This window comes from Mus pahari, chromosome 2 (genome assembly GCF_900095145.1).
Source record: "Mus pahari chromosome 2, PAHARI_EIJ_v1.1, whole genome shotgun sequence".
NCBI lineage: Eukaryota > Metazoa > Chordata > Mammalia > Rodentia > Muridae > Mus > Mus pahari.
Window position 1 is genome coordinate 109,754,748 of NC_034591.1, and position 13,050 is coordinate 109,767,797.

The 13,050-nt window shown below is 43.0% G+C and overlaps 1 protein-coding gene across 4 annotated transcripts in view; it reads right to left on the reverse strand.

The window, feature by feature from the left end:
* Adamts9 (ADAM metallopeptidase with thrombospondin type 1 motif 9) overlaps nucleotides 1-13,050 on the reverse strand; it is a 173,882-nt gene that overhangs the window by 98,882 nt on the left and 61,950 nt on the right. For all 4 annotated transcript variants that reach the window (XM_021190181.2, XM_029534389.1, XM_029534382.1 and 1 more), the window contains 5 exons: nucleotides 9,717-9,883; nucleotides 9,501-9,630; nucleotides 8,717-8,843; nucleotides 1,797-2,007; nucleotides 1,283-1,447 (listed from right to left, as the gene is read on the reverse strand). In XM_021190181.2, the coding sequence (XP_021045840.1) occupies nucleotides 1,283-1,447; nucleotides 1,797-2,007; nucleotides 8,717-8,843; nucleotides 9,501-9,630; nucleotides 9,717-9,883 (800 nt within the window). The remainder of the gene's footprint in view (nucleotides 1-1,282; nucleotides 1,448-1,796; nucleotides 2,008-8,716; nucleotides 8,844-9,500; nucleotides 9,631-9,716; nucleotides 9,884-13,050) is intronic.

Sequence of the window (13,050 nt, forward strand, 5' to 3'; positions counted from 1 at the left end):
AAAGTAAAATAATTGAATGTTTTCTTCAGTTCTTTACTCTTTCCTTTCCAGTCTTTTTATCCAAGGTTACTGAGTGTTAACTAAGTGTTGGAACAGTTAAGTTGTATGCTCAGTATTTATTCAAACACCTGTTTAGTTTGCTATAAAAGTTTCCTCTCCTTTATTTTTTTATTTTTTTAGACAAGGGTCTCGTGAGTCTCAGGCTAAGCCTTAAGTTCACTATAGTACACACAGCTAAGGGTGCTCTTGAGTTCCTGATCTCCCAAGAGTAGGAATAAAGATATGTACCACCACGCCTGGTTTCATGAACAACTGGACACTAAAGTATTAGCTATCTAAGTAAAATGTAAACCCGCTATCTTCAATCATATGTTTTAAAAAATCAAGTATTTAGTACTTAATCTACTGGGAAAGCACCAAGTTTGTTGATCACGTGACCACAAATCAGACATCGGTAAGGACATGTGTGATACTTGACCATTCCAGCAGTATTAGGGGTATTCTGTTCAGATATGACACCTGAAATACACAGTTAACATTGCACTCACATGGGGGGGGGGGGATAAGAGCATGTGTGTGTGTGTGTGTGTGTGTGTGTATGTAGGAGCTGTGGTTGTAGCAATTTTGCTTCCCCACATTTCTGACTTGTCCAGTTAATAAGAGATGTCTATTCCTCAACCACTTGCATCCACTGAAGGAGGTGAAGTGAGGAGCCCTCTTGCTGAGATTCTCACTGGGCTGTAACAATGTTGGGCTACATTACTAGAGAAGACTCACACTGTATCCAAAGATCCAGATATGGGGCACAAATGGGATTGCCTTGGGCTTCATAAAGCAAGGGATGAGAAGTTATTATTCTCAAACACTCAGCCTGGGCTTCCCCCTAACCAAGCTCTCCCATGTGACTGGATGTGTAAGCCAGGTGGTCTAATCTCCTATTTCAAAGATGAGGAAGATGGAAATCCTCTTTGTTGGATTCATGTCTAAACTATTTTAACCTCACACTTAATTAAGCCTCAATTTCCAGCCAACGATTTATAGCTCAAAGTGGGGGGAGGGGAAGCTACTGGGCTGTGAGATCCAGCCAAAGCCCTAGAGACTCCGATGTCCTAGGCAGACTAAAGGGTTTCAATTGTAATGGAAATGGAGAATCAAAGTCATTTTTTTCCTCAGGGTGGGGGTGTGAGATGGAAGAACCATACAGCAGTCTACACCTCCGCCAGACACTGGGGAATCTAGAATCATCTGAGCTGAGCTAGGAACCAGAGCTTTCCTTTCTCACCTCCGACCAGTCTCCTGTTTTCCAGTGAGGACAGGAGAACTCATTGCATGTCTGTACTATGACTTTCTCCTGGTGTGTGCATTTGCTGTCATCCAGGACGTCATTGCGGGTGTTGACGCAAATTGCTCTTCTTCTCTGGGTACCACCATCGCAGCTTTTAGAACACTATGATCATTAAAAATAAAAAATAAAAAATAAAGAAAAAGAAAATAGGGCATTTCTGAATTCTTTACAAAGACTGCTTAAAATCATGACTATGCTGTTTCTTTCAACCCTTAAGAAATAAATGTCCTACCATACCCAAGTCTAGTTTTTCTGCATGTTATATTCAAGTCAGACATTACAAATTAACCGTGGGAACCTTCTTTTCAGAGCTTGACTTAGAAGGCATTATAAATCAATTGCAGATCTCTTCTCTATGCAGTTTAAATGGGTTTCTTAACACAATCCAAGAAGGAGCTATGATCACTCATCAGACTTGGTATTCATGACTCTCAGATGAGAACCAACTTACTTCAGTCCAGGCTGAATAGCGCCATCCACCTGTGCTGCACTCTCCTGAGCATTTTTCCTGGTTACTGGGTCTGGGTTGACTGCTACAAAAACTGTCATCCACCTTCTCCGTCTTCCCATCCACCCTGCTGTATTTGGCACAGTGGATGTCTAAAGTACGGTATCCCAAACCACACTGGGCACTGCATTCGCTCTTGCTGGCAACATGCCACCTAGACGTAAATAATGGTGGAAAACCAACATCTGTGTTAAACATAAGTGTCACATCCAACTAGTCAGAAAGCTGAGTTCGTTCTTTCTTAATTCAAATATGATGACAGCTCAAAGTCACAGTCAGTTACAATCCAAGTTCAAGTTAATGTATCCCTGTGATTTACGTGGCTGCCAATGTACATGGAAATCACAGAACCATAGCCAGAGATGCTACCTCTGTGAAGAATCTCTTGGTACAGCTAGTTTAAAATTCAAGCAGCAGAAAGCAAAACAAACAAACAAACAAACAAACAAACAAACTGGAACGCAGCAAGCAAGGACAGCTACTTTTATGTGAAGTATTTCACTTGGCTCTTGGAAAACTCATCCGTGGAATGCTCCTTTTTCTTTGTGCTTGCAAGTACTTGGTGACTATTCTGATAATAATAATGCAGGAATGAATAATGTGAGTTATAATTAAGAAGTTCAAGTGTATGTACTATATACTATGTGCGTTATTACTATTATTGTTATTATTTTGGAATAAAGACTAAATTTGGGGGGATTGGCCATCAGCTCAGCTTCAGGATCAATAAGAAACCCTGTCTCAAAGGAATAAAGCAGATTGATGGAAGCAGGTGCACACCCTTGCACATGTGTGCATACACTGCACACACACACACGCTCACACACACACACACACACACACACACACACACACGGCTGGAAATTTATTAAAGACAGCAGACATTGTGTGTGTATGTGTGTACGTGCATGTGCGTGTGTGTATATGTGTCAGTGTGAATGTGACTGTGTGTGTAAACATGTGTGTCAAGTGTGTTTGTGTTTATATGTATGAACCTGTGTATCTGTGTGTATGTATGTGTGTACATGTGCATGGGTACATGTGGAAGCCACTAAAGGTATTGTTTCTCTGGTGCCTTCTGATTGTTGGTTTAATCACAGTGTGTGTGTGTGTGTGTGTGTGTGTGTGTGTGTGTGTGTACCAGGTATGGAGGTACAGTTCTCACCTCCCACCATGTAGTTCCAAGGATCCAACTCAGGTCATGGAGTTTGGGCATGTGCCTTTTCCCTCTGAATTATTTTACTAGTCTTACCTTATTTTCTGGGACAGGCTCTGAGGCTGAGACCTGGGAATCTCAGACTTTGCTAGGCTGGTTGGCCAAGAACCTTCCTCTGCCCCATGGGTTCCACTATATCCCCAGCTTTGAGGTTACACAGCTACACCATTGCACTTGACATTTAAAAAGTGGGCTCAGGGCCCCGTGCTTGTAGAAGCACTTTACAACTGAACTGTCTCCCAAACCCTCGTTATACACTTATAAAATTAGATTTGAATCCATAAGACTTTGCCACCTTTACATCCCTGATACTATTCATAACAAAGCCTTCTGACACACAGCAGGTGCACAGTATATACTAATGACTACTCTTATTTTCTATAACACAACAGGAACAGAGTGCTTGAATTTAAAACATAAGTAAAAAAATGTTTAATTCACATTTTTAAGTCAGGATCTTGAAATGTATGTGGAAATCTAGAAAAAGATAATTTTTTCTAACCTCCAGGGGATTTTCTTTCCCATTGTTAACTCCCTTCATCTCAGCCGCTGGTAGGTGTGCCACTTCTCAATGTCCTAATGTTCACTCATACACACCTGTCTAGGGGAGGAGTTGGGAAAGAAGAGGAACTCAAGCCAATGCACTTATCAAGGAATTTCTAAGTAATGTCCAAAAGTAGGCCAGAGTTGACCACTGGCAAGGAAAGTGGGCTGTGATTTTCCATTACACTGAAATAGCATCAGGGAGATTTTGTTCTAACACAGTAAATGTTAGAACTTATAAACTCATCCTTTATCTCATCCTGTCACAGGCCAGTTGGGGCAAACTGTCACTTCCTACAGGAAGTGAGGCAAAAAGTGAACTCGTTCAACAGAGGCATCTGGAACTTGCATCTGCACTTTGATTTTTGGCTACCTTTTCAGGCCTCTGTGGTCACTTCCCTGTGGGAAAGCTATTTACCATCTGGGAAAAGGAGGGAGATGTCTTGACAAGAAAGTGCTTTGCAGTTCAGCTGCCAAAGTCACTTCCCTGTCATCCCATAAGACCCAGGGGCCAAGCAGAGATCTCCAAGAAGAATCTATAAAAATAATCCAACTCTAAATGATATTTAGCTTGCTCTATATTCTTTCTGGACAGTGATCTGTTCTTCAGTACGGTGTGCTCATAGTTCATTTTGTGGGAAATAAAATGCTATTATTACATTTCACTATTATATTTCAGGAAAGTACTTTCTAGTCAGGTGTATGTGTGTATCTTAGTACTCAGGAGGTGCGAGCTGGAGAGCTGGGGGATTAAAGCTAGCTTGAGATACATAGAGAGCTCCTGCCTCAGAAATCTGAGGACTGGGGAAATACTTCAATGATAGAGCCCTTGCCCAGTAGGCAAAAAGTGCTGTGTTCAGCCACCAACACTGAAAAAGTGTTTCAGTATGCTAATAAGTAAGAATAAGATAAATATGTTACATGTGTGTAGGAGTAGATAATGGAGGCTGGATTAAATGATTTTGAGAAGTACCAGAAGAAATGGATTTCTACAATGTATATCTTTGGAACTTCACAATGTTCATCAGTATCATGAACCTCCATATGAGGAAGAAGATGTTTTGGAGGGCTTCTCAAATACACAGGTTAAGAGTTGCTTCATGCGACTAGTGGTCCCATGAGCATGCCTGGGAGAAACTATGTTGGAGTCTGACCACCAGTAACCATTCCTTCCCTGTTCGCTCAGTTGTGCTCACAGCTGATTGGCCAGATTTCAGCATGTGTTTTGATTAGATGGACTGTCAGATGGGCGAAAGGGACAGTGCATCTTCCTTAGGCTTGGTTTGTGTCTACACATATTTTAGCAGGGGCCTTTAATTTTCCCAATGGTGAGAGAGAAGCCAGCTCACAGTGAGCCAGCAGTGAGGGCATCTCAACACTGACTGAAAGCCACAGTTGTTTGCTGACTTCTAGGCACAAGCACAAGCCTGCCCCTTTGTGTAAAGCTAACCCTGAACTCTTTCTGCCCTCAGCTTTTGACTTCCTCCACTCTCTGATCTGCTACCTCTACGAGGAGGCAGGGATGAAGTCCCCTCTCCTTCTTATCTGCAATCAGAACTGCTTTGGTCATTCAGCTCTGTGCTTCCGGCTCTTGTCCCCACTTGGTCTCTGCAGAGTTTCCATACACAAAAAAAAAAGTTTTTAAAAGTTGATTCTAAATGGGGAATATAGAGAATAATAACACATTGACCTCACTATTGATCAGAATAAAAAATTCAGGCTGGAGCTTTATCTGGTATTATGACAAGAATATAAACAAAAATCAGAGTCTGTGCTATTTAATCAACAAATGTTGGGTATGAATAGAAGCTCTCATGCTTATGAGCAGTGAACCTGAGTCGATCTGTAGGTGGGGGATCAAGTGGGACAAGGTGGGGAGAGTAGTGTTTAATACCCGTGGAGGATGCACAATAAATTAGCCATTATTATTATTATTATCATCATCATCATCATCATCATCATTATTATGACTATGCCATCTTTTGTATGAGTCTCCAAGAAACTTCTATTTTTGCCCCCTTAATTTTCTGCGGAGCTGAAGAGCAGACCCCAGGCCTCGTCCGTGTTTGTCCAGGCTGCAGCCTAGGCCTTCGGTTTTTGAGAGACAGGTTCTTACAGTGTAGCTTAGGCGCGTTTCAAACTCTCAATCTTCCTGCCCCTATTTCCCTACTTCCCACACAGATTTTTCAGCTCACTTTAAAAGTCAGCCAATGAGGAGGCAGCACCCTTCTGATAGTCTGTGCAGCCCAATGTAACACTCTTCCTAGGTGAGTCTATCTTTCCTGCACTGGCTTTTAAGGTCTGTGTGAATATTATGCTCAATGGTGTCTACAACAGGAGAAACCAAAACCATCCCATCCCGAGTTGTGACTCGTCTTGAGATTGCTCAAAGAGACAAGTATTTGGTTCTTGAAGTAACAGTACAAGCATTACTTCCTCTTTAAAAAGGCTGTTTGCTGGATAAGCTAGGAATAGGATTATTGAATATCATTTGTTTGCTTTCACACATTCTGTCTCTTGAAATGCTTCATACAGACTCGCGTTCATTGCCACCATAAGAGTAGGAGGTTTCATGTTCGAGGTAGCAGACCTACAGAAACTGCTTGTATCATTCAGGATGTGACTAGCCCCAGTCTGAGTCAGGCAGTGGAGTCCCAGTGTGGATGAATGAATGAGGCAGGACATACAGTGGGGGAGATTAATTCCTCATATATGGCATGGCAAAACAAGGTACATGACTATCATCTTAGAGCATTAACAAAGTAAGAATGGAGGCAGCTTTGTTCCAGAACTGAAGTACACAGCCTCCCATTGGATGGGCCACATTTAAGCCTCGGCTGTTACGTTAGCCAGTGTGATCTGAAGCAATCTGCATAGCAGCAGTCAGGTTTAATATTTTGATATATAAAATAATGATAAAATCTATGCTGTAGGTGTCGTGGTTTGAACAAAAATGGCCCCTATCGGCTCATCTATTTGAATGTCATCAGAGAGTAGCATTTGAGAAGGATCAGGAGGTGTGGCCTTGTTGGAGTTGAGTGTGGCCTTTTTGGAAGAAGGGTGTCACTGGGATGCTCAAAAGGTCATGTCAGCCCCACCGCCACACACATACACCTAAGGATCAGAATATAGCTCTTAGCACCATGCCTACCTGCCTACCTACAGCCATGCTTCTTGCTGTGATGATAATGGACTAATCCTCTGAAACTGTAAGGGAGGGCCAATTAAATGCTTTCTTTTATAAGAGTTGCCTTGGTCATGGTGTCTCTTCGCAGCTACAGCACAATGACTAAGACAATAGAAGTAGTAGTATCTGAAAAACTTAGAGGTTTATTAATTGTATTAATTGGATCGTAAAACCCATCCTACTACTGAGGGGATATTATATATAGCTGTTAAAAATAGCTCTCAGCTTAGTGAGACCCTATCTTAAAATGTAGAAAGAAAGCTGGGGTTAACTCAAAGGCAGAACACTTGCCTAACATGTATAATTCTCTAAGTCCCATGTCCACTTCTGTAAAAGCAACAGCAACAACAAACACAACAGACAAACACAAACCCAGATCTTAGAGATGGCCTCTTCTACCATATTTACTTGCAGAATGATAGAAGATGGAGTGATGGTTGGATTTAACACGCGAGCCAAGACCGCAATCTTACTCAGCTTGTTAACCTTGCATCTCAAGGAAGTTGTGCAAAAATTCAGTGACTCTTCAGCTTAACTCCCCATGAAAGGACTCCTTAATTCTAACTTAACTAGTGTAATTCCAATGACTGAAGCAAATGGGTTTATATGGACACTATCTAAAAACAAAATAGTACTGCCAAATGTTTCCTTTCTTTTTTTTTTTAAACTTTTTAATATCTTACTTTGACAGTGACTTTTGTCCATATGTTTTGACAAGCCACTGAGCAACCCATTCAGTGATAATAGCCTCAGAAAATGTGCGACAGGGTGGAAAGAGCCTGGTTTTGAAGTCAGAGCCTCAGGTCAGGACTGGAAGATCTATGATGCACATGTCACTGCTGGCCTTCCGACTCCTAGGACAGCACACTCTTAATTGATCATGGCACTTTCTTCTCTCAGACCCCAAGAGGACATTATAAAATGCACTCCTACACCAGGCAGCTAACACTATGAAGACCTGGCATGATAATGTGGGACTTCAAAGTACTTCTGTCTTTATTCTGCTCCTTGTGAATGGAGAGACCTTATCACACTCCTATGCTAGTCTATGCCAATAATCTCCCAAAGTAGTTACATACTTGGCTTGCAGATTGTACAATAGAGCCCTCATGCTGTTGGATATTTATACACAGTCAACCCCTCAGGCAATAGAAACACTCTAGAACTTTCCACCCCTTCAATATTTCCAGCAGATCCCATACCTTTCTTAAACACAGAATTCCGTGGATACCTCGTCAGTCATATTTAGATTTTCTTCTCATTCCCTCCATGCCTTTACATTAACACATTGTAGTCTCTCTCTCTCTGTCTCTCTCTGTCTCTCTCTGTCTCTCTCCCTCCTTCCCTCTCTCTCTGTCTCTCTGTCTCTGTCTCTCTGCCTTTCTGTCTCTGTCTCTCTGCCTCTCTCTGTCTCTGCCTCTCTGCCTCTTTCTGCCCCCCTCTCTGCCTCTCTCTGTGTGTGTGTCTCTCTGTCTCTCTGCTTCTCTATCTCTGTCTGTCTCTCTGTCTGATTTGTGTATGCGTTTATATGTTTGATATATGTAGACACTGAAACTTTCATGCACAAAAGAATTCTGCCTGGTGTCTGCTCTGGATGGAAAGGGAACATCATAAGTATTCCCTTACATAAAGTCTGACTTGATGGTAAGGCCAAAACGTAATCACTGGGTTGTAAAGATCAAGTTGTTCTTCCGACAAGTGCTCTGCTCTTTTAACTATTTTTAATTCTTAGGAGAACAAGCAATCCAGGGTCATGGATCTCGGCTAAATGGTTTCAGAACTGGCTGGAGCTTGTGTGAGGAAAACATGGGAAGGCTAGGAAAAGACTGGCAACTCTTGTCTCCATCACATCCCCCAGAAATTCCCCTCAATCTCACTGACTCTGGAAGAAAGGTACAAGGAAAACAGGGGCCGCACCTCAAGTCGCAGTCTGTGCCGCACGCTTCAGTGACAGGTCCTGGCTGGGGCAGTCGGTCGCATCTTTGATCAGAAACGGTTAACTGATCAGACTCTCTGGTGCAAACAAGTTTTCGTCTCCGCTCCCCTAGGCAAAGAGCAGGCACGTTATTGCTGAGGAACTAACCTGCTCTCAATCACTGAGATCAAGGACCGACTCTCCCACACTTACTAGCAAAGGCCAGTCAGGATTTTCAATTGAGTTGGCCGTACGATCTCTGCCACACTTAACTCTACTAGGACAGGACAAAATCAGCTGGCCATAGACAGACTGCTAACGACTTGGAGTATCCCGACTCTAATAAAACTGTACTAATAAAAAGAGGGTGGGGGCTGAATTTGACCCTGTTGCTATAGTTTGCTGAGGTTAATGTAACAAAACGAAACAAAACTAATAAAAATTATGACCAGTAAAGCCACATGATAGAAAATTAAAGTGGCAGTATTGATTTTGCGTGGCTTTACACATACACTCAAACTTCTTAGAAGAAAATGCAGTGTGACCTAACATGACCTGAATCTTATAAAATTCAACTTGACAACTGAAACAACCAGAAAGGTCCGAGTAAAAGAGGTGAGAAGATGCATGCAGTTAGAAAGGTATGTGGACTGTATTTACATAGCTGTTCTTTAAAAAAAAAAAAAACAGTAGACCAGTAAATAAATGAAACAGGGCCCTTCACGCCTACACCCCCACCCCCCTAATCCTCAAACCCATAGAAGCTGGAAACCCTCGAGCAGATACCTTGGCAGGGCTTGCTGCATGCTTGCCACGGCCCGTGACTGTTCCAGAAAAATTGTTGAGGTTTGTCCTCAATTGGAATATTGAATGAGTACCGCACATCTGGGTTGTACAACTTTCCCACGGACAACACCTGCAATGTGTGGAGAGATTGGGAAGAAGTCTGCTGGCCTGCAGCGCCAAGAAGAGAGAGCCACTGTCCACCAGCCCAGTGTTTACCTGAAGGAGAAGCTCTTCCTCGATACGGTCTGTACAGTTCAGTCTTTCCACCACATTGTCGGATCCGCTGTACTCAATGATGGCACTCCCCACGCGGACCTCCCTTTTGGACATGGAGACAACAAAGTCTCCATTTAGCAGGAATTCACCTTTACTGTTTGCTAAAGCTGTAGATGGGAAAAGAGAATTGGGTGAGGTGCTTCCAGTGACCAGCTGTTGAAGATAGATAGATAGATGGATAGATAGATAGATAGATAGATAGATAGATAGATAGATAGATAGATAGATAGATAGATAGATAAGAACAACCTGATTGGCTGGGGCTGGCAGAAGAGAAGACTTCAGGCTTGTCAGCCAGGCCATGATTCCACCATCTTGGTTTCTGTGTGCTAGCTATGTGACCTTGGGCCATCAATCCTTCTTGGTCTCAGTTTCTTTCTTTCTTTTATTTTATTTTATTTAAGATTTATTTATTTATTATATGTAAGTACACTGTAGCTGTCTTCAGACACTCCAGAAGAGGGCGTCAGATCTTGTTACAGATGGTTATGAGCCACCATGTGGTTGCTGGGATTTGAACTCTGGACCTTCGGAAGAGCAGTCGGGTGCTCTTACCCACTGAGCCATCTCACCAGCCCCAGTTTTTTAATTTATAAATGGGGATAAAGAAAACCACCTACCTATGATGGTTTCCATGTAAGTTAAGAGAAATATGATGTAGAAGTCCTCAGTATTCTGAAGTTATTATATAACAGCAACAGTTGCAGGGTTATAGATGAAGGCTGAGGTATTAAAATCTGATACACACATATGCCGCTGTGTGTATCAGACAACTACAACATCAGAAAAGCATTGTATTTTAGTGGGCTAAACTTACTGTTTTTCACTCTGGTCTCAAACTTGTAGCATTGCCTCAGCCTCGGGCCTCCTGAGTGGTGGGGTTAAAAGCAGTAGCCAAAATGCCTGGTATAACCAGAAATCCTCTCTAAAATGACTGCGTTTCAGTTTGCAATTGAACTGAACCCTAAGAAAGCAATACCTTAAAGGAACTGATTTGACTGGACGATTTATGTGACCAAATCTCTGTGGATCGCTTTACTTTCCATCACAACAGTCAGTGGATGGTCTAAATTAAAATGTAATTTGGTTAGATAGAAGATAGGAGAGAGATACTTTCACGCTTTTTAGATTAACTTTCTAAAGATGAAAATCTCAGTGAGGGGTATCAAGGGGGCTCAGCAGGGAAAGAGACCCGCTCGCTGCCCAGCCTTACACACTGAGTCCAGTCCCCACATGGAAGGAGAGAATTTGTTCCCTCAAGTTGTCCTCTGACCTTCATATACATACAGTGGCATGTGGATGTCACTTAAATTAAATACATAAAGTGTGAAAAACATATGCATCTCTTTAAACCCGATGAGATCATTTTTCTTTAGCACTTACCATACAATACCATGGCCTCATTTTAAGCCAGTCTTCTACACCTGCAGCCCATTCCCACTTTGGCCAGCCTTTCCACCCATAACAAGCAGCTTGCAGTGTACTGCTTATCACACCTCTGTGAGGCTGCTCAGTTAGACATGCCACACATTTGTAGATATGGATGTACAAATGAGAAAAGCGTGATTTACCAACCAGTAACTTCATTTACCAAGTCCAGATAGCTCTTCCACAGCTTGTGAGACACTCATATTGTCCAAAGCAGAAAGCCAGCAAACATTTGTCAAGTAGGCAAATTCGCTCATTTATTCTTTCTCTTGTTTACAAATAGAACCAAGATATGCTCAGGCTAAGCTCTCTAACAGTTTGGCGTGTTTTGCTAAACTGCAGGAACCTTCTCGTACAGTTAAAACCACTTCACAGCTCACCTCTTTAAACCCTAAGATCCCAACCCTTAGTGGGCCAGTGAAAGATGCTGTTAAGAGTGACTGAAGCTGACACCCCTGGGAGGAGAACAGAACACTTCCATCCTGAGACTTATTTCCCTAGCGGGTGCGAACCTCAAAACACCACATCTCACTCACTCTTGGCTCCAGAAGCTGGAGACCTGCCAGCCGAGTGAGATGTGGGGTTTCCAGTGGGTCACAGAGAAATGTGATTGTTCCCTCGGCGCCCTATGGTGGTTCCAAAGCAGGTCACTTGTACATGATAGCACGATGTGCTGTCAGTAGCATCATAAGTCACACGGTAGCTACTCCAAACGGGAGAATGAAGTGCCACATGCCAGAGTTATAAATTGAACATCAATCTGGCTTTGTTTGCCACGAACATGGTCTCTTCTGTGTTAATCCCCAACTCTCTTCCCGTGGCTTCAGCTGCCTCTCTTGCTTCTCACAGAACTGGGGGAAGACCGCTCCTCACTGCCTGTTTCTTATGCCAGTTAGTGGTGAGTGCACAACCAGAAAAGGCCTCAAATAATGTAAAATCCTTCTCAAGACGTGTTCCTATAAATGGTATGTCCACAGACTTATGCAAAGGTATCAATGAACGGAAACTCTGGTTTTCTCTTGTACTGCATGGATGAGTGATTTCCCACAGCCTGAATTAATCCAGGGCTAAGCATCCCAGAGGCCAGCAAGTATCACAATAATGGCTACATCTCCTGAAGAGAGGGGAACAAGGCAGGGCAGTGCAACATGGTTTTAACCCAACAAGAGGGATCCCCTTGGAAGGTGACCTTTGACTGGCAGGCTTTCTGCTTCAGTACCTCAGAGAAACAAACTCTTTCCCCAAATCCAGAGTCCCCTGCTCCACTTCCTGCTAATGAGATTAGGGAAGCTAATTTCCTGAGTTGCTGCCCCTCCTGCCATCAGAGCTAGGTTGCTGCAGAGGTTCCACTAGAAAAGAATTTCTCCTCAAAACACACAGGGAGAGTGGGAGACTTGACCAGTCTTCACACAGCTATTGGGAATAAGCATGAAGGTTGCTTAGCAACAGAATGTTTCGACAGAATTCAGCAGAACAGAACGGGGTGGTTGGCTGTAAAGTACCTAAAGGGATCTGCTAATACCTTGCTCCAAGCTAGGGGTAAATACACACACACTCCAGTCTGGGTGACACCAGATCCTCCTTAGGAATCAGAGCCTCTTGAAGAGCCACTGTGAGGCTCCCTCAGGGGTCTGTTTTCAGACTCAGTGGGCTGGGTCTTGCCATCAATGCTTGCACACTCCACATTTGCTTGCAGAGGGGCTTCCCTTGGGTGGAGCCGTGGTTTGCCCATACTGCCTGTTCCTGATGACCAGTCCCCTTTAACTTTCTTCTCCTTCTTTCACAGGGAAATTAAGAAATGCCCAGGAAAGAAGAAAAGATTGTCAGCAGACTCTGCTTGAGTTCA